This window comes from Chiloscyllium plagiosum, unplaced genomic scaffold (assembly GCF_037043375.1).
Source record: "Chiloscyllium plagiosum isolate Xiang-an unplaced genomic scaffold, Cpla_swu_hap1 HiC_scaffold_26, whole genome shotgun sequence".
Taxonomy (NCBI): Eukaryota; Metazoa; Chordata; class Chondrichthyes; order Orectolobiformes; family Hemiscylliidae; genus Chiloscyllium; species Chiloscyllium plagiosum.
In genome coordinates this window covers 3,885,103-3,910,379 of record NW_028270164.1, presented here as the reverse complement: position 1 = coordinate 3,910,379, position 25,277 = coordinate 3,885,103, and the positions used below count along the sequence as shown (strand labels likewise).

Below are 25,277 nucleotides of genomic sequence, written 5' to 3'. Positions count from 1 at the left end.
GGAGCAGTGCACAGTCAGAAGGACTGGCAGTGACAGGACTTAGCTGAAGTGAGCTGACTGAACAAGTTCATTTGGATGTTTGTTCTGATCAAAATTGGGAGAGCGCTCGGTAATGTTTCTTCAACTGACTCCATCATGATGGATGAGCTTGGTGTTTTTGTGATTGCTGTTAATGGAGTCTTGCTGTGTATGAATTGCACCTTAAACTTGTTTTATTTAAAATTAAAAGCAATTGATCTCATTTGCAATGCATTTGTGAAACAGGGTCAATCTACCTGCAAGCCTTGTCCTCTTGTGTCTTGCTAGCCCATTTCGTAACCACTCAGGTTGTAGGCATTGCTGGCTGTGCCAGCATTTATTACCTATCCCTTACTTCCCTTGAGCTAAATGGCTTGGAAGGCTATTTCAGAGGATAGTTAAGAGTCAACCCCATTGCTCTGACTTGGAGTCATATATTGACCAAACTAGCTAAGAAAAGCCGATTCCCTTCCTTAGTGAGTGAATCACGTGGGGTTTTACGACACTGGTAATGGTTACGCAGTCACCGTGAGACCACATTTTAATTCTGAATATCTGTTAAGTTCAAATTTTACCAACTGCCATCAAATCAAACCCACACCCTCAGAACATTAGTCTGGGATCCTGGATTACTCATGCAGTGATATTACTATTAGGCCACTGCCTCCCCATGAAGGTGTTGGTATCTTGATGAAAATACAGTGCCTTTGCTTTCCTCTTGACTGTGTGATGCTCTTCACACATCAACAGTCCCCACTTCCTTTTGAAGATCTTTGTGTGACGCTTGGTAATTCAGTAAGGATGATTCAACATACAGCAAAGATATTGAAGGTCTGATGTGGCAACTGGAAACTAGGAACTATAAATTTGAGAGTCACAAATTAATCCGGTAGAAAATTCCGGGAAAACATCTTTACCCAGAGCTTGTGTAAGTATGGAACTTGCTACCATGTGGAGCAGTTCTGACGAATAACATAGATGTATTTAAGGAAATATAGGCAAATCCATGAGATAAAAAGGAATAGATGAATATATTAATATGAAATGAAATAGGCTGGGAGGGAGGTTCTTGGGGAACAGTGATACCTGTAATAACCAGCTATGTTGCATGTTTCTGTGATTTATTTCTGCACTGACTGCTGTTTGGAATGTACAATCATTTTTAAAATTGTACATTCCACACACACTCCCCACCCTCCTGAGCTGGATGATGTTTTATTTCCATGTTTAACAAAATGACAGCAACAACAACATTATTTAAACATGTTTTTATTGAAGCTATGTTGCTCAGCTCCAGTGTAGTTAATGTCACCTATTTTGAGTCCCAGCTGCTTCTCTCAGCCACTGCAAACAGTTATGATGACTGGTTTGCTATTTGAGTAAATGTGTGTATATATAGTGAGGAACTGGTCAGAGGAAAAATGGAATTTGCTTTCTCATTCCCGAGAATAGAGAAGATGGGTGTTTAAGGTAAAACTTGGAAGGTTTTGGAGCAATGAAAATGGTCGATGCTGTTAAAGCTATTGTCTTGTTGGCACGGTGCTCAGTGGTCAGCACTGATGCCTGACAGAGCCAGAGACCTGGATTCAATTCTCCTGGGACGACTGTCTGTGTGGAGTTTGCACATTCTCCTGGTGTCTGCTTGGGTTTCCTCTGGTTTCCTCCTGCAGTCCAAAGATATGCAGGTTAGGTGGACTGGTCATGCTAAATTCCCCTATACTTTGCAGGCTGGGTGAATTAGCTATGGGAAATGCAGTGTTACAGGGGCAGGGTGGTGACGGGGGCTGGTGGGGGTTCAGTGGGAGTGATGGGGTTCAGGGTTGGATTCTCTTTGGAGTGTCTGTGTTCATCCAATGGGCTGAATAGCCTGCTCCGACACTTTACAGCTTCTATGATTCATCCCTGTCTTAAATGGCTGACCCCTAATGATTGTCGCGAGTGATGGTTATTGCGCACTGTTCTTCCATGCAAAGTTCAATCATGGTATTCATTTGGAAGTCTTTTGCATATTGCTATCCTTTGTTCTGTGTGTCTTGGTAGCAGGTGCTCTCAGACAGTGGTGCCTATAATTTATATCTTGACTTCTAAGTTAGATGTCAGCTTTGGTACATTGGGGAGCTCTTTTTGCCCAGCATCTGAAATGCATAATCTGACTTCCTTAGTGTGGTGCAGAGAGGCATTGTCGAGCATGCTATCTTTCAGATGAGACAAACCAAGTCACCATCTGCTTTCAAGGGAGAATGTAAAGATTCCTAGGATACCGTTTGAAGGGAAGCAGCAATATCTTCCCGTTGCCCTGGCTAGTTTATCTCTTGACTGTCATTGTTCAGTCTGTTATCATGATCTGTTTGTGAAATTACCATGTGCAAATTGATGATTACAATGAAAGCACATGATGTCCTGAGATTGTGAAAAGGATTGTATAAGTATAAATGCAAGTTGTTCTCATCTTTCTCAAAATCCTAAACTGGTTCTCTAACCAGCCCTGAATATTGAGTCTAATTTGCAGGTGTTAATTTATACAGCATTATCATCATTGCACTTGAGCATGTTATACCTTTCTCTGGGGTCCTAAACCAGTTACTGGCTGAGTATTCTCTGGCTACCTGTGTATTGAGATTGTTCATCAGCGTGTGTGTGTGTGTGTGTGTAACTTACACAATCTCTAATTCTAAAGCGTAACGACTTCAGTTCCTGTAGTATGCCTTTTTGAAGAGAAATTCGCTGACCAACATTTTAAAACATTCAGGCAGACTGGATTGATGTAAAATGTTTAGACTTTGACTTTGAACTGATTTAAGACTGTTGCCTCATGCTAGTGTGGTTACTGGCACTCTGTGCCAATTTATGCAAACCAGCTGTGGCTGTAGAATCTGTAAATTATTGCCATCCTGCGTATACCTGCCATTGGTGTGAAATATTTTGGAGATTGGGGAAAGTTTGCACCAAAGGGTTATGTGTACCTGATCCATGACCCAGCAAACCCCTTTGGCTGAACAATTTCTTGAGTCCCCTTAAATGATGCAAAAACTTTTCTGGAAGTGATGTTTGGATTTATTTCCAGGAAATTGATCTTACTTGGGATGACAGTGATTGCCTCTCTTCTGGAACATTTAGATGTGCCTTGTTAGCTTCTGTGCCCCATATGCTGCTCCTAAGTGCTGTAAGCAGTTATTGCTCTGGCCAACCACTTTGCTTTCTTAATTCTCAGATTCTAACATGTTTGAAGTACTTAGAAATTGGAAAATTAATCCCTTTTACCATTGGATAGTCCTGTCAGGATTCCAACATGTTTTGGGGTGTTATTTAAAAGTACATTTTTAGAGCATGGTGGCTCAGTGGTTAGAACTGCTGCCTCACAGCACCAGGGTGCCAGGTTCGATTCTAGCCTCAGGTAACTGTGTGGAGTTTGCACATTCTCCCGTGCCTGCGTTGGTTTCCTCTGGGTGCTTTGGCTTCTTCCCACAGTCCAAAGACGTGCAAGTCAGGTGAATTGGCCATGCTAAATTGCCCATTGTGTTAGATGCATTAGTCAAAGGGAAATGGGTCTGGGTGGGTTACTCTGCGGAGGGTCGGTGTGGTCTGGTTGGGCCGAAGGGCCTGTTTCCACACTGTACGGAATCTAACCTTTTATGACCTTGGCTGTCCCATAGAGTTGTATGGCCAAAGGGTTATTTTTGTAATTAGGGAACACAACAGCTAGTTTATGCGCAGCGTACTTGCACAAATGATAGTAGTGGTAGTGACCAAGTTGTATATTTGGTGCTGGTGGTTAGTAGATAAACTTTGGTCAGGCAAGGGGTCAGTTGCCACAGTCTTACTAGATCATTGGGCTGCTGACTCATTAGAGAGAGACAACTGGTGGTGGTTTAACCTGAGGGCCATAATACCTCATGCAAGGGAGAGGTTGAGAAGAGTCCTTCATCGTAGCCTCAGTTACTGAGGGAATTGAATGCACACAGTTCGTATCACTCTGCTTTGCAAACCAACCACATAGACAACTGAGCTAAACCTATTCCCGGATAAGGAGTAAAATTACTCTCTAGCTTTTGAAATAGGGACCATGGGATCTCTCTCACGATGGTGAGTTTTACATCTCATCTGAAAGGCAGTGCATTCAATCATGCAGCACACCCTTGGATACTGACTTGGAGTGTTGACTGGACTTTGTGTTTGGGTTGGGGACACAAGGTGGATCTTGTGCCTGTGACCTTTTGTTTCCAGAGCAAGAGTGCCATCAACTGTTGGAATATTGCGTGCAATTCTGGTCTCCTTCCTATCGGGAAGATGTTGTGAAACTTGAAAGGGTTCAGAAAAGATTTACAAGGATGTTGCCAGGGTTGGAGGATTTGAGCTACAGGGAGAGGCTGAACAGGCTGAGGCTGTTTTCCCTGGAGCGTTGGAGGCTGAGGGGTGTCCTCATAGAGGTTTACAAAATTATGAGGGGCTTGGATAGGATAAATAGACAAAGTCTTTTCCCTGGGGTCGCGGAGTCCAGAACTAGAGGGTATAGGTTTAGGGTGAGAGGGGAAAGATATAAAAGAGACCTCAGGGGCAACCTTTTCACACAGAGGGTGGTGTGTGTATGGAATGAGCTGCCAGAGGATGTGGTGGAAGCTGGTACGATTGCAACATTTAAGAGGCACTTGGATGGGTTTATGAATAGGAAGAGTTTGGAGGGATATGGGCCAGGTGCTGGCAGGTGGGACTAGATTGGGTTGGGATATCTGGTCGGCATGGACAGGTTGGACCAAAGGGTCTATTTCCATGCTGTATGTCTCTATAACTGATCAGTGATTGACAGCTCTTAGTCTCTTTAACTTGCTTGTGTTATGATGTTTACCTTTTTTCCTCTTGATATCTGATTTGAAAAGCAGCAATTGCAGTTATAAAGGCACAAATACTCATTTTGTAAGCAATCGTGTGACTGATGTACGGAAATGCTAGGCTTGCTGTAGCTTGCAGTGCTGAAGAGACAAACCTATAATTTGTGTGTATTTAAAGCTGCCACTAAGTGATTCTGATGACTGGTACTTTTGTTGAGGTGTACATATTTAAATCAGTTCTTTTGGCTCGACTGCTGTTCTTTCTTTGAAAAGGGCCCTCTTTCCCCCTTCCCCAATTTATTTAAACCCTCTTTGAGCATCCTAAAATGAAGTTGGTCATTAACATAAAAGAAAGATACTGAAAATTTGAAATGTGAACTGAAAGTATTGAAGTGCTCAGCAGACTAGGCAATGTCTGAACTACTGAATATTTCCAGCATATTCCAGTTTTATGTTAAAGTTAATCTCACTCTGTTATCTCTGCATGAAAAAATTTCTTAGTATTTGTATGGATTTTTCTCCTCCCTGGTGCTGCCTGTTATCATCTCCATTTACAAGTGTCTTGCCAGTATTTACCATTCAATTGGCATCACCGAAGGCAGATGATGTTGTTACTTGTTTCATTACCATTTGTAGGAGCTTGCTATGTGTGAATTGACTACTGCATTTCCTACAATACATCACTAACTACACTTTAGAAATACTTCACTGACTCCGGCCAACATGCTATTATAAGCTAAAATAAAGAATTGCAGATGCTGGAGATCTGAAACAAAAACAAAAATTACTGGGGTTGCTCAGCAGATCTGGCAGCAGCAGTGGGAAGAAAGCAGAGTTAACACTTTGAGTCTGAACTCAAGTTCTTGATGTTAACTCTGTTTTCTTCCCACAAATGCTGGTAGATCTGTTGAGTTTCTCCAGGAACTTCCATTTTTGTGCTGTTATAAGTTGATCATGATAAAAGTGTGGAAAAATCTTTCTCATGGTGAGTAGCTAGGGTTGTGAACACACTGCCTGAATGTATATTAGAGATGGGTTGAATTGAGGCTTTCAAAGGCCGTTGAATGATTGGTTCTGTTCATGCAAACAGTGTGCATGATCCTCAGAAGATGCAGTGGAAGGGCATTAAATCATGCTGCTGAATAGCCACCTGCATTTTAACTGTTCTGTGATTCAAAGTATTGGTCCTCGTTGTTGATGAGAATAACCTTTATTTGCACCATGTGTTATAAGCAACCACAGCATTGTGTGAAGATGAATGGCTGGAAGTGAATGCTCGTATCAAATTATTGAGCAAATGAGGACAAACATTGAAGCTGTCTGCTGTTTGCTGTAATGGGTGCCCGGTTTTGGGCATGATGTTTGTGATATTTTGTGTGTAATTTTTTAAGTTGGTTTACTCTGAGATTAGTGTGTTGAGTTTTCTGATTCAGTCATTTCCTAAAAGTGGAAGTTTCATTATATAAGGGCAATTAGGGATGGGCAATAAATGTTGGCCCAGCCAGTGACATCCAAATCCCATGAAGGAATTAAAACAAAGCCATAATGAAGGCTGGAAACCATTGTAAAGGGTTGGTGATTCTATCCCAACAAGGCTGGGGAAATAATGAGGAGCCAGGGGGGCATGGGAGTTGAATAAATACTTTCCATCAGTACCGATAGTAGAAAACACCTAAAGCCTCCAGGAGCTACTCTCTCATAAGAGACAGACGACTGGTGTTCATTTAACTTGAGGGTCACCTTGCCTCAGGCCATAAGAGAGATTTGAGAAGGAGTGGTAACATCAGCTGGTTGTTTCTCCTACTTGGAGAGTCTGGGACCAGATGATATGTTCATAATAAGAAGTTGCATGTTTAAGATGCAGATAATGAGCAATTTATTCTCCGTATACTGAATCTGTGGAATTATTTACTGCAGATGTTTATTTGGTAAAGGAATCCAAGAGTATAGGGAAGAGACAAGAAAGTGGAGTTGAGGATTATCAGGTTATAGTCCAACAGGTTTAATTGGAAGCACTAACTTTCGGAGGTGATGAAGGAGCGTCGCTCCGAAAACTAATGCTTCCAATTAAACCTGTAATGCTGTAACCTGGTGTTGTGGGATTTTTAACTTTGTCCACCCCAGTCCAACATCGGTGTCTCCAAATCATGAGGATTATCAGGTCAGCCATAATCTCATTGAATGGTGGAGCAGATTTAATGGGCTGAATAGCCAACTTCTGCTCAGACATTTTATGGTCCTCTTCCTGGATGAATTTATAAATGTCATTGTGTGCGTCCAGAGCACAGATCGTAAAGTTTCTCAAATGCCTAGCTGACATATAAAAAAGGAAAAAGGGTGAGTGTCAGACTTATTCGACACCCTTGTGCCTGAATCTGAATGAGGGAGTACTAAACAAATCCTATTCAACAAATGTGATTTATTGCATAAGCATTCTTTGTATTGGCATTATCACAGTAACTACAGGTATGTGATTCTGTTAAAATGGTAACAAACAGGATGAAAACTAGAGAGGTTGAATAGACTGGGCGTTATTCCCTGGAGCGTCGAAGGCTGAGGGGTGACCTTTATAGAGGCTTATAAAATCATGAGGGGCATGGATAGGGTGAATAGCCACGGTCGTTTCCCCAGGGCAGGGCAATCCAAAACTAGAGGGCGCGGGTTTAAGCTGAGAGTGGAAAGATTTAAAAGAGAGCTAAGGGCCAATGTTTGCACACACAGGGCGGTGCATGTATGGAACAAGCTGCCAGAGGAAGTGGTAGAGGCCAGTTCAATTACGACATTTAAAGGCATCTGGGTGGGTGCATGAATAGGATGGGTTTAGAGGGATATGGGCCAAATGTTGGCAAATGGGACTAGATTAGTAAAGGATGTCTGGTCAGCATGGACAAGTTGGACCTAAGGGTCTGTATTTGTACTGTATAACTCTAAGACCCTTCATTTTAAAAAAAAATTAAAATCTAACCAATAGATCTGATTTCTGTCTGACGTGGTGAACCTCCCCACTGTGAATGGGGGAGTACATCTGTGTGGGTTTAAGCAATTAACCAAAGAGCTTTTAGTAACATATACCAGACTAACCGGTTGCATACCATGATGAAATGCGTTCTTCACATTGTCCTACTTGTCACTAGAGGGGAGTGCCACTAGTATGTGACACCACTATTTACCAAAATAAATCCTAGTAACCATTTACCTTTAGAAAAGTGTACACAGTGCTTAATGACAAACCTGACTCTGTGACCACACTGGCGCTGTGATTGTGCTCTAGGACAATGCATGTCTTGGTATCTGGCGGTCTGGGGTCATTCACCTCCATGAGGGTGTGAATGGATATCTATAATGGTGAGTGCCCCAGGCTTGTCAGTCTCTGACATTCCATACATCTGGTTGGTCAGAATCCAACACTGCCCATCTCCTTGAATTTGCAAAGCAGCCTCATGTCACTGTTTCTGTAGTAACCTCAGGTTCCTGTTACCTGCCTTCTGGTTAATGTTAAATCGTTGGCCTTGCTCCTTTAGGTGGATTCAAAAGATACGGTGACATAACTTTGAAGAAAGTAAAAGTCTGGGATCATGGCTATTGGACTGCACTTACTTTATCTTGAAGTATGAATGTGCTGACACATTCCTGCACATTCTTAGTTGACCCTGCAGAAGGCGCTACTGAGCTTCTTTGAATTGCTGCTGTCTGTGTGGTGAAGTTAGACCCACAGTGCTGATAGACTATATGCCAGGATTTTGATCCAGCCACAGTAAAGAAGCAGATTATATAACCAAGTCAGGGTGGTTTGCTGCTTGGTTGCAGGTGGTGCACGGTTGCAGGTTTGGAAGGTGGTAATGACACCATGATAAGTTCCTGTGCTACATGTGACTATATGAGCCACACTGAGGTAGTAAAAAGGAGAAAGTGAGGACTGCAGATGCTGGAGATTAGAACTGAAAATGTGTTGCTGGAAAAGCGCAGCAGGTCAGGCAGCATCCAAGGAGCAGGAGAATCGATGTTTCGGACATGAGCCTTTCCTGAAGAAGGGCTCATGCCCGAAACGTCGATTCTCCTGCTCCTTGGATGCTGCCTGACCTGCGCTTTTCCAGCAACACATTTTCAACACTGAGGTAGTGTCAGATTTCTGAGTGGACAGCTTAGAGCAGCTGGTATGACTTACATGATTTCTGAAAGTTTGCCTTTATTATAAAAAGATTGTGTGTCAACTATGTCTCACTGGGCAACAGGCTACGTTTTGAAGTGGAAGCGCATACATTCAGTGATTCGAGACCTGAGCACACAAATTGGGCTGACACTTGATCGCAGTATTGACGGGAGTGCGCGTTCAGTGGTCCCTTCATTCAGGTCAGTCATAAACAAAGGGCCTATCTGCTCTGTTTTTAAAAAAAAACTTCTATGACCCTATTACAAGTGCAGGCAGTTCTCTCTGGTATCCTGGTCAAACATATCTCTCAGCTAGCATCAAAACAGTTGATTATTTTGCTGTCATGTTGCTGTGTGAAGTTTGGTTATGTGTTTCTATGTACAGCAGTCAGAGCTGTCCTGAGGATACGGCTGACAGTGCCAGACCTTGTGCTTCGAGAGGGGTTGAGCTGTGACCATAAACACTGGAAGGGGTCGGGGTGACCTTTTGAATGGTAGAGCACAGCACAGTAGGATCTTTTGTTTCATTGCTGCCTTCAGACTAAACTGGAAATGTCATTAATGCACAGGAGCTGCAGATTGTGATTTTCCACAGGGTGGGGCTCTCTGCTTGGTTTTCCCTGGGTCCTGCCTCCCCACCCTCAAGGGTCTTCTCCAACAGCAGTGGCTGCACTTTATTGACTATGGACTGTCATGAGGTTGCAAAAGGCTCAAGAGACATGTCTCTTCCTTCAAATTTACAAGCAAGATTGAACTTAGACAAGATTCTGGCTCCTGGGGAAGCATTCGTTATTAGGTTATCGAATCTGGGACTACAGAGTGGCCGATGAAACAAAATGTATAACAATCCCTTCAACTTGTGCTTGTGTGTTTCACTTTATTCTCCAATTGAAAGGTGAAGTAAACACATGGGCATGATTGAGCACTTGGGTTGATAGCTACTCTTTCCACTTAGTTTTTCAGCCAAAATTTATTTCCAGAAAGTGCTGATTTCCTCTCCACTCACCTACCCTTTCATGACAGAGGTAAAAACAATGACTGCAGATGCTGGAAACCAGATTCTGGATTAGTGGTGCTGGAAGAGCACAGCAGTTCGAAGCTCCTTGGATGCTGCCTGAACTGTTGTGCTCTTCCAGCACCACTAATCCAGAACCTTTCATGACACTTCAGTTCCTGTGGTGTGGTTTTGCTCCAAGGACAGCCGCCTCAGAATACCTTCAAAAATCATCAGGAAGCTAAGTCTCAATGGCTGACTGACCCTTTGAAAGCTTCAGATAAGGCCATTTCTGCATCGGTTCAGTCTCCAGCTTATAATTGCTTCCGTGGCCAAATCAGAGAGAAATTGGCCACTCCCTTTGTGGATAGAGCGGGAAGCTGTTCCCCCCACCTTTGTCAGTACCCTCACATGCATCCTGTCGAATCAGAGAAGAAAACATGGTTAGAAGCGGGAAACTATTGAGATGCAGAGAGATTTAGGGGTCCACATATAAAAATTACTTCAATTTAATGAGCAGGTGACAAAGTAATTTGAAAATGCTAATGGGATTTTGCCCGTTACTGCAAGAGACTGAAAGACCAAGAGGTGGCAGATATATAAAGCTTGTGTTAGACTGTGTTGGGCTTTTAGTCAGGATCCCAGTCCAGAATCTCTGAGAATGGTTCTGGTATCCCAAGTATTTCTTTTGGTGACCTTGGAGTAACTGTCTTTGTACAGACACTTCATGAATGTGAAGTACCCTGTCCTTTAGTTTTTAATTGATTTGCATTATCTGATGTTACGAGGAAGCCTACATCTATGTAGGTGGAAGTTACCTGGGAGCTCAGCAGAATCCAGAAACGCTATGTAAACTGTTCAGAGGGAAGGAGGAACCAACACAAATTGGTGAAGGAGAGAGATGGAAACACAAATGATGGAGGGATAAATGCGTAGACTGGCAAGACCTTGGGAGCTGGAAATGTCAGCCTGCGATGTGCGAGATTGTTTGATGTGCTCTGTTCCAGTACTTGGGCAGCTCCGATGGTGCTCCTTAGGTTTGCAGCCTCATCTTGCTCATGCTGGACTTTAAGGATGACATACATGGGTCAGTAAATTGAATTAGGATGGTTTTGGTTTTATTTCCCTTTAACATGCTGTGCATTGTAAAAATTCAGAAAATTATATAAAATTCTTAGGGGTTACTTTCTCAGATTCAACAAATCGATTGAAGTTGAATTTTTTTGTTTGCAACTGATACTGCGGGTTTTTAAAAAATTCAAACATTACTGTTTCTTTGTACTTTCCTGATTTACAAGTTGTTTGGTTGATTGTTAAGCAAAAGAATGTGTAGCAGCATTCACCAGTGACAAGTGTAGTGAGGATAAATCTCTAGGACGAGTGGCAATGCTGATATTTTATGCAACTTATTCTCGAGAGCATTGTTGGCCAGGCCTGCATTTATTGCCCATGCCTTTAGTGATGATGGTGAGAGCCACAGCCATCATGTGGATCATGATTTTGTTGTAGCCTTTTACTTCTATTTTGACATGGCTGTTTGAGTGCATTGAACTGTCAGCCATATTGGGTCAGGGGTCAGCTATAAGCAAGAGTTGAAAAGGTGATATGTATCCTAGTTTCCCTAACCGCTTTGGTGGGATTTGAACTTTTAAACTGTCAATTATTAGTATCATAACTATTCTGTACAAACCCTTATGCATTGAATTCAAGGCACTGGACCTCCAGTAGCACATATTGCCCTTGGTAGGGAGAATGTGCAGCATCCATTCAACACCTAGGGGTGGGAAGGTTAAGTTGTGAAGACTTAGTGGCACATATTGCATTATGAAGTTTTAATCTGCTCAGGTGACTTTACCCATTTGGTGGGTAGTGGTGGGGCGGGGACGTGGGGGAGTGGGTGGGAAATGGGGAAGGATTTCACCATCACTATTTGTTACAGCGTGGTTGTGTGGCATTTGTTGTCACATTCTGTCAACCCCATTGATTTGAGCCGCAGTGCAAGGTAGGGGAAGGGTTTATCTATGATGCTGTATTTTGAGTAAGATGCAATCTTACACAAATTCACCTACACTAGATTTAATCATGTTGTCCACAACATCTGAATGGATGAGCTGGTTCCTTATGGGGGATGTTTTTAAATTCTTTGCTAGTTTTATGAGACAGTTTTCGCACTATGATATCTATACTTCTGCATCCTGTTCTAATTTCACAGTAATGTTGCCTGGTTTATGTGGCTTGCTGAGAAACCGATGGCCAAGACTGCAAGCTCACTGAGGATTACACTGGACTCCTGGCAGTGAGTAAAGCACTCCTGCCAATGGCAAGGTCACTGGGAACCTCTGACCTCTCATGTGCTGTGTAACCAAAAGCTGATGAGAAAATGCTGAGAATAGTTGAAGCACCTTTCAATGCTGGAGAGCATTCAATCCAGGGAGACTTCAAAATTGGTTTCACATGTTTTGAGTTTGCTTGACTCTGAGCACCACTCTAATCTTGACTCTGGCAACTTCAAATCAAACATCAGCTTTAGGCATACTCTGGTTTGTCCCAAATTAAGTGAGTGAGACTACAGTTGCATTTTAGAAACTAACATGAGATTGGAGAGGGCTTTTTGCAGAGAACTGTTCAACAGTACTGTTAAAATGGATGGGGTCACCTGAACCTCTTGTAGTACATCGCCTAAGGGCTTGTGTCTGTACTTTTTGGAGCACATTACTGGTTCCCTTTTTGCCTATGACTGTCCTGAAATTTGGAGGGAAACTTTGCACATAAAAGGAATGGAGTATCAAACCCAGAATGGTGAGGTAATCTTCAATTTCTTTTGATGTTACTGAGACAGCCTTTCTGTTGGTTGGTTTTATTTCAGAGCAATGCCTAATTGCCATTGATTCCTATTTCTCTGCACTCCAGCTGGCTTGGAGTAGTCAAGACACAGGGGGGAGGTTGGAGCCAAACATTGATCAGATTTTCTGGAGAGGATGTTGTGAAATTTGTTTCATTTCCTGCATGGTCTTTTGGACTCTTGACAATATGAGCTCCCTTGCAATGATTGCTCACCAAGCAGAGAGGCAGCTGTAGTCACTGAACCTTACATTGTAGATGCACACTGTTTGTTTTAAACTGAAGAGCACTGTTGGTGTACTTTATCTCTCAGACTCCTGTAGTTCAAGGAAAACACCCACCACACCTGAAGGGTAACTTGGAATGGTCAGTGACTTCGAGTCTTGCAGTGGAGTTGAGCAAGGAGAAAGAACATTTCTAAATTGGCCAATCCTGAGCTGTTGAAACGGGTGTGCTGAATGATAATTCCCATCCCAAACTCGCCCTCCCAGCTCCAAGCAGTAATTTGTAGGTAGGGAGCAGATGAGTAGTTTTGTACATAGTGGGGTAATATTTGAACCCTGAACTAATTAAATACTAAGACAGACTTGGACGACTGAATGGCCACTTTATTGCTATTTTCCTCTGAACTAGTATCACATGGTGTGCAAATAACAGGAATAATGGAGTTTGCAAGAAACAAAATTCCCTTCAGACTGTTTATACTCGTTTCCTTTTAGTGTTAGGTAATACCCTGTGGTGTTTCAGCACAGCAGTAATGCTTAGATAAAAGAGGTAATAATCAGAGGTAATAATCCTTAAACTTGGTATAAGGAGTAGAGTTATGAAAAGAGGAAAATGGAGCAATGGTTGTGTTTCAACAGAACTTTCTAGCAAAAGAAACTTGGGCAACTGGACAAAAGGGGAATGCCAAAAGCTCTGGAGGACCAGAAGTGAAGCGTTCTGGGTGTGATGTGGTTTTTACAGTTAGTTAGAAGTGGGAAGCAGCCAGTGTCACATGGAAAGAAGCCCGTAATTGAGGTGCTAGGGCACCGAGAGCTAGTAAAAGTCGGAATGCGGGATGCGTGCAACCAGGAGCATAGAGCTTTTTGTTGTGTGTAGCAAACTAGCATACAGACAAAATAAAAACAAATTGCTGGGAAAGCTCAACAGACCTGGCAGCATCTGTACAGAGAAATCAGAGTTTACGTTTCGGGTCTAGTGACTCTTCCTCAGAACTCCTCCATTCGGAGGAAAGGTCACTAGGTCCAAAATGTTAACTCTGATTTCTCTCCACGGATGATTAGATTCCCTACAGTGTGGAAACAGGCCCTTCGGCCCAACAAGTCCACGCCGACCCTCCAAAGACTAATCCACCCAGACCCCATTTCCCTCTGACTAATGCACCTAACACTATGGGAAATTTAGCATGGCCAATTCACCTGACCTGTATATCTTTGGACTGTGGAAGGATTCCAGAGCACCCGGAGGCAACCCATGCAGACACTGGGAGAATGTGCAAACTTCACACAGTTGCCTGAAGCAGGAATCGAACCCAGGTCCCTGGCGCAGTGAGGCAGCAGTGCTAGCCACTGTGCCACTCTGTGCTGAGCTTTCCCAGCAAATGCTCTTTTTGTCTCTGATTTCCAGCATCTGCAGTTCTTTTGGTTTTTATTTAGCATACAGACAGAATAGTTGACAGTTTTATCCTTGTTAAGTCCTTGTAAAACCCTTTATGAGCAGTATGAGGTGATTTTGAAGCCTCAGGATGTCCTGGAATTCTTCCGCTAAACCGTTCTGAAATTCTAACTTTCCTACCACTTCTAAATCCTCCTGAAAACTCATCTCCCTGACAATACCATAATATCTCCCCTTTGTTTTCATGTCCCTCTTTCTAACCATCGTTCTCTCTCTTCCCCAATTCTTGTTAAAGCCTCTGTTGAAACTGATCTTGTTGTGACTGAGATTGTGCACTCAGGCTAACATGTTAATATTGTATCAAAGTTGCCTCTTCACCATTCCTCCATTCCAACAATGAGATTTTCTTTCTACATCTGTAGGCTGTTTTAAGGAGTTAATGCATATAACTGAATATGTTATGATTGCTCCAGGGCAGTCTGGTCTGTCCTCTGTAATCGAATCCCATTACAGCCTGGCAGAGCTCAGTTTGACTTCTGTTCAATCCAGTGACATTATCGTGGAAGTATTTATTGCTTTTAGAAGCTCCTTTTAATGTTATAAATGGAATCATTTGCTCAATGTGTGAGATAAATCCAGTGACCCTGGTGATGGGTAATTCTGCACTAAAGCAAATTATTGTTGTCCTTGCTGCAAATTGTCCTTTCTGTGCCTTCTGGTGCTCCTTTTCACAGGCTGTGTTGATGGATGAGGTTGTAAAAAAAAATTAAACCATTGATTGCTTTTTACAGGCAGAATAATAAACAAGGAGCTTCGCCACTACCTCAGCCTGCAGTTCCAGAAGGGATCGGTGGACCACCAGCTACAACAGGTGATCCGTGACAATCTCTACCTGAGAACAATCCCATGTAAGTGCAGTCTACCATGCAGCAATGTGGATGGTGTGCCTGTGTCTATGTCTGTTGTATCAGTCGTAGTCTGGTCGCATCATACAGACAGAAACTGATGAGTTGGCTATGTGTCTCTCTCATTGCCTTGCAGCTGTCACATCACAGGAATGCAGCCAAATCAAGCTCTATGTTCTATAGTTTTGGCTGGAAAATTAAAGATTGGCTTTCCAACAAATGATTCTGGCTTTAAGTCCAAAAATATGGGCCATAACAAAGACAAATCAAGAGTAGTAAGATCGTGAAGCATGCCACACCAGGAGTAGTTGTGAATGGTACAGTGGCTTTTAAGAAGAGGCTGGATAAACACGAGGGAGAAAGGAATAAAGATTATGTTGATGGATGTGGCTGAAAGATGAGCACTAGCATGGTCCAGTTCGACTGAATGGCTTGTTTCTCTGCTATAAATTCCATTATAGCTTCATGAATAATTGAATTGGTGAGGCCAATGGTCTGAGAAACTATCATGGTTGCGAAGAGGAGTCGTTGGACTTGAAATGTCAATTCTGTTGCTGTCTTCACAGATCCTGCCAGACCTCCTGGCCTTTCCAACATTTAGTTTTTAATTTCAGGTTTCTAACATCTGAATAGTTAACTGATTTTATGGCACTGTGGGGCATTCCTGTTGGCCTTGGTGCCTGGAGGTCGGGGGGAGCGGCATTGTCCAGGTGACCCTGATCAAGGATGCACACCTAAAGGATACTTCTTGACACTGTCGTGTTGGAGGTTTCCTCAAGTCAACTGACCCAGTGTATTGTAAGTGTTGTGTATTTACTGACCTGCTCAAAGATCTTAGCCTGTGAAATCCTTCTCACTAGCAATTATCTCTTCAAGAATAAAAGAAAGCCCTTAATTTATATCTGCCAATAACAGGCAATGACATGTAAAAGCTAGCACATTTTTGGTCAATAAAATCCTTTTTTAAAAAAATCTCAGGTATTAATAGTTTTTGCCCAGAGTTTAGACCATAACCATGGTTTTTGAGAGTCAGGGGAAGATCCTGTTCATGTCTTTGATGTACAACACTGAAGTTGTCTTGATCCAATAAAGTTGTTTTCAGGGAACAGAAAGACACTTGTGTTGTTTTATTTAGATGCTTGACAACCTGACTTGGAATTATATCATTTATTCCTTGACTGTTGCCAGGTCAAATCCTGGAATTCCTAACATCACTGTGGAGACAGCTGTGCCACATGGATTATAAATGTTCAAGAAGCTGGCTTGCAACGATCACTTTTCAGGGCAATTAGGGATGGGCAATGAACGCTGGCCAAGCCAGAGGCACTTGCAACCTATCAATGAATTTAAAAGGAAGCACTGCTCCCCACATAATCCCAGCTGTTTTGTTTTTGAACTGAGAGCCCTGAGCCTTGAGAAACTTGCAAATTATTTATCATAAAATGCAATATTCATTGCATGAATGAATTAGTAAGTAAAATGGGAAAAAAAGCCTTAGATGTGTAATAATATGAAGACCACTGGAACCTAAAAAAAAAATTTCATCAGTAAAATGTAGCACAGATTTACAACATTCACTGCTCCAAGAACTTTCTGATTCATTATGTGGTTGTATCTACTAAAGAAGGTGCAAAACTTGACCTACTCTTGGGAAATAAAGCAGGGCAGGTGACTGAGGTGTCAGTGAGGGACTACTGTGGGACCAGTGACCATAATTCTATTAGTTTTAAAATTGTGATAGAAAAGGATAGACCAGATCTAAAAGTTGAAGTACTAAATTGGAGAAAGACCAATTTTGACGGTATTAGGCAAGAACTTTCGAAAGCTAATTGGGGGCAGATGTTCGCAGGTAAAGAGATGGCTGGAAAATGGGAAGCCTTCAGAAATGAGATAATGAAAGTGCAGAGACAGTATATTCTTGTAGGGTGAAAGGAAAGGCTGGTAGGTATAGGGAATGCTGGATGATTAGAGAAATTGAGGGTTTAGTTAAGAAAAAGAAGGAAGCACATGTCAGGTGTAGACAGGATAGATCGAGTGGATCCTTAGAGTATAAAGGCAGTAGGAGTATACTTGAGGGAAATCAGGAGAGCAAAAAAGGGACATGAGATAGCTTTGGCAAATATGATTAAGGAGAATCCAAAGGGTTTTTACAAATACATTAAGAACAAAAGGGTAACTAGGGAGAGAATAAGGCCCCTCGAAGATCAGCAAGGCGACCTTTGGGTGGAGCTGCAGGAGATGGGGGATATACTAAATGAGTATTTACTGTGAAAAAGGAAATGGAAGATATAGAATGGGAAAATAGATGGTGACATCTTGAAAAATGTCCATATTACAGAGGAGGAAGTGCTGGATATATTGAAATGCATAAAGGTAGATAAATCCCCAGGACCTGATCAAGTGTACCCTAGAACTCTGTGGGAAGCTAGAGAAGTGATTGCTGGGCCTCTTGCTGAGAGATTTGTATTATCGATAGTCGCAAGTGAGGTGCCAGAAGACTGGAGATTGGCTAACGTGGTGCCACTGTTTAAGAAATGTGATAAGGACAAGCCAAGGAACTATAGACTGGTGAGCCTGACGTCGGTGGTGCGCAAGGTGTTGGAGGGAATCCTGAGGGACAAGATCAATACATATTAGGAAAGACAAGGACTGATTAGGGATTGTTAAAATGGCTTTCTGTGTGGGAAATTGTGTCTTCGAACTTGATTGAGTTTTTGAAGGAGTAACAAAGAGGATTGATGAGGGCAGAGTGCTGTGCGGGATCTCTATGGACTTCAGTAAGGCGTTCGACAAGGTTCCCCATGGGAGACTGGTTAGCAAGGTTCGATCTCATGGAATACAGGGAGAACTAGCCATTTGGATACAGAACTGGCTCAAAGGTAGAAGACAGAGGGTGGAGGTGGAGGGTTGTTTTTTAGACTGGAGGCCTGTGACCAGTGGAGTGCCACAAGGATCGGTGCTGGGTCCACTACTTTTCATCATTTATATAAATGATTTGAATGTGAGCATAAGAGGTATAGTTAGTAAGATTACAGATGACACCAAAATTGGAGGTGTAGTGGACAGCAGAGAAGGTTACCTCGATTACAATGGGATCTTGATCAGATGAGCTAATGGACTGAGGAGTGGCAGATAGAGTTTAATTTAGATAAATATAACGTGCTGCATTTTGGGAATGCAAATCGTAGCAGGTCTTGTACATTAGGAGAAAGTGAGGACTGCAGATGCTGGAGATCAGAGTCGAGAGTGTGGTGCTGGAAAAGCACAGCAGGTCAGGCAGCATCCAAGAAGCAGAAGAACCGATGTTTCTGGCATAAACCTTTCATCAGGAAAGGCTTGTGGGTTGGGGCTGAGAGATAAATGGGAGGGGGGGTGGGGCTGTATGGAGGTAGCTGGGAAAGCGAGAGTGGATGAAGGTGAGGGAGAAAGTGATAGGTCAGAGGGGGCAGTGATGGACGGGTCCGGAGGGCAGTGATGGACGGGTCCGGAGGGCAGTGCTGAGTTGGAGGCTTGGGACTGGGATAATGTTGCGGGAGGGGAAATGAGGAAGCTATTGAAATCCAAGTTTATCCCGTGTGGTTGCAAGGTCCCAAGGCGGAATATGAGGTGTTCCTCTTCAAGGCGTCCAGTTTGGTGGTGGAGGCAGCCCAGGACCTGCACCTCCTTCAGAGTAGGAGGGGGAGTTGAAGTGTTCAGCCTCGGAGCGGTAGGGTTGGTCGCTGCAGATGTCCCAGAGATGTTATCTGAAATGATCAGCAAGAAGACATCCTGTCTTCCCAATGTAGAGGAGACCACACAGGGTGCAACGGATGCAGTAGATGACATTGGTAGAGTTGCAGGTGAATTTCTGATGGATGTGGAAGGATCCCTTGGGGCCTTGGACGTAGATGAGGGGCATGATGTTGGTGCAGGTTTTGCACTTCCTCTGGTGTCAGGGAAAGGTGCCAGGTGTGGGGTGTGGGCTGATGGGGGGGGGGTGTGGACATGATGAGGGAGTCGTGGAGGGAATGGTCTTTTCGGAATGCTGATAGGGGTGGGGAGGGCAATCTATCTCCGGTGGTGGTATCCATTTGGAGGTGGCGGACGTGGTGGAGGAGGGCGCATTGTATGCGGAGGTTGGTGGGGTGGAAGGTGAGGACCAGGGGTTCTATCCTTGTTGCGTTGAGAGCCGTGGGGTTCAAGGGGGGTGGTGCGTGAAGTGGAGGAGATGTAGTGGAGGGCATCGTCAACCACGTGGGAAGGGAAGTTGCAATCATGAAAGGAGGAGGCCATCTGGGACTTTGAGGTGAAATTGATCATTCCTGGGAACAGATGCGGCGGAGGTGGAGGAATTGGGAATAAGGGATGACATTTTTACAGGAAATAAGGTGGGAGGAGGTGTAATCCTGGTAGCTGTGGGAGTCGGTGGGTGTGTAGTAGATGTCTGTGGTTAATTGGTCACCAGATACTGTGATGGCTAGGTCCAGGTGAATTTGAGGTTGGGGTGGAAGGTGTTGGTAAAATTGATGAACTGTTCAACCTCCTTGTTGGAACACGAGGCAGCGCTGATACAGTCATCGATGTTGCGGAGGAACAGGTGGGGCGTGGTGCCGGTGTAACTGCGGAAGGTGGACTGTTCCACATATCTGACTAACAGGCAAGCATAGCTGGGTCCCATGCGGGTGCCCATGGCTCCCCCTTTGGTTTGGAGGAAGTGGGAGGATTGGAAGGAAAAGTTGTTGAGGGTGAGGACCAGTTCAGCCAGGTGGATGAGGGTGTCAGTGGAAGGGTACTGGTTGGGACGGGCATGAGAGGAAGAAATGGAGGGCTTGGAGGCCTTAATTGTGGCGGATCGATGTGGACAGGGATTGGATGTCCATGGTGAAGATGAGGCATTGGAGGCCAGGGAAATGAAAATCTTGGAGGAGGTGAAGGGTGTGGGTGGTGTCCCGATCGTAGGTGGGGGGTTCCTGGACTAAGGGGGACAGGATGATGTCAAGGTAGGAAGAGATGAGTTCAGTGGGACAGGCATAGGCTGTGATAATGGGTCGATTGGGGCAGTCAGATTTGGGAATCTTAGGAAGGAGGTAGAATCAGGTGATGTGGGGTTCACAGACTGAGAGGTTGGAGGCTGTGGATGGGAGATCCTTATACACTTAATGGTAAGGACCTAGGGAGTGTTGCTAAACAAAGAGAGATCTTGGAGTGCAGATTCATAGTTCCTTGAAAGTAGAGTTGCAGGTAGATAGGATAGTGAAGAAGGTGTTTGGTATGCTTCCCTTTATTGGTCAGTGATGAGTATAGGAGTTGGGAGGTCATGTTGTGGCTGTTCAGGACATTGGTTGGGCCACTGTGCAATTCTGGTCTACTTCCTCTCGGAAAGATGTTGTGAAACTTGAAAGGGTTCAGAAAAGATTTACAAGGATGTTGCCAGGGTTTGAGGATTTCAGCTATAGGGGCAGGTTAAATAGGCTGGGGCTGGTTTCCCTGGAATATCGGAGGCTGAGGGGTGACCTTATAGAGGTTTATAAAATCGTGAGGAGCATGGCTAGGGTAAATAGAGAAGGTCTCTTCCCTGGGAGAGTCCAGAACTAGAGGGCATAGGTTTAGGGTGAGAGGGGAAAGAGAACTGAGGGGCTATTTTTTCATGCAGAGGGTGGTGCGTGTTTAGAATGAGTTGCCAGAGGAAGTGGTGGAGGCTAGTACAATCGCAACATTTAAAAGGCATCTGGATGGGTATAGGGTTTGGAGGGATGTTGACTGGGTGCTTGCAAGTGGGACTAGATTAGGTTGGGATACCTGGTCAGTATGGACGAATTGGACCGATGAGTCTGTTTCCGTGCTGTACATCTCTATGACTCTGTGACTCTAATAGCCCCTGTTTTTAAACTATTAAGTTTCTTGAGCTCTTTGATCCGAGAGAATGGGAGGTTCTTGTGGACATCAAGGGGAGTGGGCAAATGCTGATCCTTCCTCAACACCAGCTTTATGATGAGGGATGTTGGTTCTTTCCATATCTCCTACATTTCTCCTATATAAATCAATGTCCTTTTTTCCCTAAATAATTGGCCTGAAGCTCTATGCCTTTGCATAAATGTATATGTTTTACAGCTCAGGATATAACAAAGTTCTTTACAGCATATTTGAGCTGAACCAGTGCTGGATCCTCCGAGCTCCCTGCTTCAATCATTGCTTTCATTCACCATGTCCCATCTCAACCAATGCTCCAGCGCACTCACTTTGAGTAAAACGTTTTCCTTGATGTACAGCCTTGTGTTTAAGATGTAAGGAATAAGAGCAGGAGAAGGCCACGTGTCTCCTCAAAACCAGTGAGAATCATATTCCAAACAAGCTGTTAAACTGAGTCCAGGTCTGCCCTCCTGCCTGGGCATCTGGAGCAATATTAATTTTTCAGCCAACACCTATAAATAAATTGTCTTTATCACCTTGCTGTTTTGAAGGAACTTGCTGTGTGGAAATTGGTTGCTACAGCTTCCCAGACTATAACAGTGACTGTATGTCAAAAGGGTTTAATTAGCTCAAACCATGATTGGTTGGTTCTGTATAAATACAAGTCTGTTTCTCAGTGTTCCTCAAGTACTCGTCCAATTTAGTTTTAAATGGTTGTCTAATCTCTGTTCTTATTGATCCTCGGTGAAAGCTTTTTTCTTTCATCCAGATTCTACACTTACTCATCAAAATATCTTTCTGCTCTCAACAAACAAACTCTTACTGAATGGTAACAAACTGGAATCTGATTGCTTGAATTTTTTTTGGTTTTGTTTCAGGCACTACAAGGCCACCCCGTGAAGGTGAAGTGCCAGGGGTTGATTACAACTTCATTTCTCTAGAGGAGTTTAAAACCCTCGAGGAGAGCGGAGCCCTTCTGGAAAGTGGAACCTTTGACGGTGAGTTACTGAATCCTTGCCTTTATCTCACTTGCCTCCTATTACAGCTGCTTTCCTCAAGAATTGTTGTGCCAGATGCTGGGAGGCAAGGGGGCACTCACAATGACACTCTTATCCTTAGGGTCACTTCTGCTCCCCTATATTCAAAACGCTTCTGAAATCACCAAAACCAGCTGGTATTTATCTAGTGCCTGTTATCATTGTTAAACATAACAAAACACTTCATAAAAGTCTTGTCGAACAAAGTTGTGTCCAGTATTGGAGCTATTCAGAAGTAATCAAAAGTTTGGTTCACGTGGTAGTAATCTAGGCATTTCTTAGAAATGTGGAGTGGTTTAGGGAGAAAATTGTAAAGTTTTATAGAGGACCAGAACTAAAAGGAACTGGAAAGTTATAAGGCTGGAGGAGATTATAGTGATAGAACAGAGGGGGTTGGTGCAAGACCATGGGGTTTTGAAACTGAGGATGAGAAAGACCTGGAGCTGGCAATGGTCAGTGAGCACAGAGGTGATGTGAGTCAGATTCAGTATAATTCAGGGTTTAGTGTATCCTTTACGTAGCTGCAGCAGTAACTTAGCATGTGAATATTGTGTTTAAAAAGTAAACTTTGCAGAATAGTAATCCGTGAACAGTGTCCCATCTGGCGTCTATGGCAATGCCACTTTTCAGTGCCAAAGTGCATGTTTAGGCTTATGCTCAGCCTATAACAGATATTCCCATATTTGTAGCTAATAAATGCATTTTTAGATTTTTTTTGCATGTTAGGAGTTGGCAGTGATTTTTCAGCTCAAATGCCTGTCTACTGTTAAATTGTATTGATTGCATAAGTTGCCACATTGGATAAGGTGAGTGATGCAAGCCTTATTATCTCGAAGAACGCATGGAAGTTTAAGACACCTCCTCACAAGCAGCTTGTTTGCAACCAACAAGCAAAAGATAAATTGACTTGTACCAACACCAGTTTATATTTAATCGACATGTTGGTCCCCGTTTTCAAAGGAATTTTCAACATTTCAAAGTCAATTTATGTACAGTGATCAATGGCAACCAAAAATGTCCAGATGAGAATGAGTTCCACCTGACTGTGAGGCTGCCAATATTCTGCCTTTCACTGAAGTTTTCCCTACTAGTGACTCTGAAGGAAGAAATTTCTGAATGGGAGGCTCCTTTATTTTTAAGCTCTGTCCTTTGGTTGTTTAATGTTTTACCTACTTCAGCCCATATTGTGTGGTTCTGGTGTTCTGTACAAGGGTGAAACTGCTCATCATGGTTAAAATTATCTGGTCTCTTGACAGTCCTAAGTACAAGTGTTTGTTGACTCTCAATACCATTTCTCCTCATCAAATTCCTCTCTCCCATTGTCAGTTTTGATTGCTCTCTTCTGTATTCTTCCATTAACTGCAATCACCTTCCTACACTAAGGTGACCAGAACTGTACATAATATTCTAAGTGCTGTCACGCCAATGATTTAGGAACTGTTAGAATTGCCTTACTTTCAGCAGAGTATTGACCTTCTGATGCATCTCAACATCTGATGATTCACTGCCACTAAGCATTGTTGTGGTAGTTTCAATTTGTCAGTCACTAGCCTTTCATTTTCCATGCATACTGTTCTTTCCAGTTTAAGAAATCATCTATCCATATTTCTATAATTTCCTCAACCTTTCAATCCTCTGATTAAGAGCTACTTTTTTACTTCTTTAAAATTGATTTCTGACCTTTATGCAGCTTTTCTGCTACTCAAACTCATATTGCTACCTCCAAACCTGACCATTCCATTGGAGTCAAGGCTGTTCTATCCTGCAGAAACTTGAGGTCACCCAGAACTCTACTGCCTCATCTTAAATTGCGCCAAAGTTCTGTTCATCCCTGATTTTTGTGCTTCCTATCTACATTGGTTTCCTCGAACCCATGATTAAAGTTAAAAACCATACAACACCAGGTTATAGACAAACAGGTTTATTTCGAGTACAAACAGCTCCAACCTTGAGTTGCTTGTACTTTCGAAATAAACCTGTTGGACTATAACCTGGTGTTGTGTGGTTTTTAACTTTGTCCACCCCAGTCCAACACCCACTCCTCCACAACTCATGAGAGTATAAGAACCAGGAGCAGGATCACACCATTCAGACTATTGAGTCTGCCTCATTCAGTAAGTCATAGCTAATCTGATTGTGATTTTAACTTCACTCTCCTTTCTGTCTCTCCTGTAGATCAAAAATATGTCTGACTTAGTGTTGAATATATTCTATAAGCCATAACTAATTCAGTAATTAGTATCCTTTAAAAAAGAAAATCTGCAGTCCTTAGCTGGTCTGGCATATGTGTGAATTCAGAAATACAGCAATGTGATTGACTCCTAACTATCCTCTGGGCAATTAGGGACAGACAAGAAATGTTGAGGTAGCCAGCAAAGCCCTCATTCCATGAACAAATTTTTAAAATCTTGCCTCTAATACTGTTCATTGAATTCTAAAGACAAAGTATCCTTTGAGAGAAGAAATTCCTTCACCTGTCTGTCTGAAATCGGGACCTCTTTATTTTTAAACCAAATCTTGATGTTACCAGAACTTATACTAGGTTCCCCAGTTTGTTAGGATTCCATATTGGATATCTCAAGCTGTTGTAGTCCTGTGAGAGGATGTTGAACTGGTTCCCCTTCTTTATTTACCCACCCCCTCTTCATCCTAACTCCATTCTTTTAAACTGGTGTGCAGCACTTATTTAGAGCCAGTCTTTACCTCCAATACAGAGTAACTAGGGAATAGTTCTTCAACTGTAATTTCACTGCTGGCTAATGCTTGAACCCTGCCTAGTATACGCAGACACTCAGTCACACTCGCACACTCCGGTAGAGTTGCAACTGGCTTTGTAACCCCTATCAAAGGGAAAAATGCATAATGTGTCTGCATTTGGGACATAATCTTCAGAGTAATTTGCTGTTATGTAGAATTGTCAGATAATTGTAATCTTTGTAGTCACAAGATCATCATCCAGACTGCTTGAAGTTTCTTTGACATCTTTAGGTGTTACATTCCA

The 25,277-nt window shown here is 43.0% G+C and overlaps 1 protein-coding gene across 4 annotated transcripts in view; it reads left to right on the top strand.

Moving 5' to 3' along the window:
* The window catches only part of magi3a (membrane associated guanylate kinase, WW and PDZ domain containing 3a), a 132,111-nt gene that overhangs the window by 56,075 nt on the left and 50,759 nt on the right, over window positions 1–25,277 (top strand). For all 4 annotated transcript variants that reach the window (XM_043716342.2, XM_043716341.2, XM_043716340.2 and 1 more), the window contains exons 2-3: window positions 15,237–15,353; window positions 22,118–22,237. In XM_043716342.2, coding sequence (XP_043572277.2) covers window positions 15,237–15,353; window positions 22,118–22,237 — 237 coding nt within the window. The remainder of the gene's footprint in view (window positions 1–15,236; window positions 15,354–22,117; window positions 22,238–25,277) is intronic.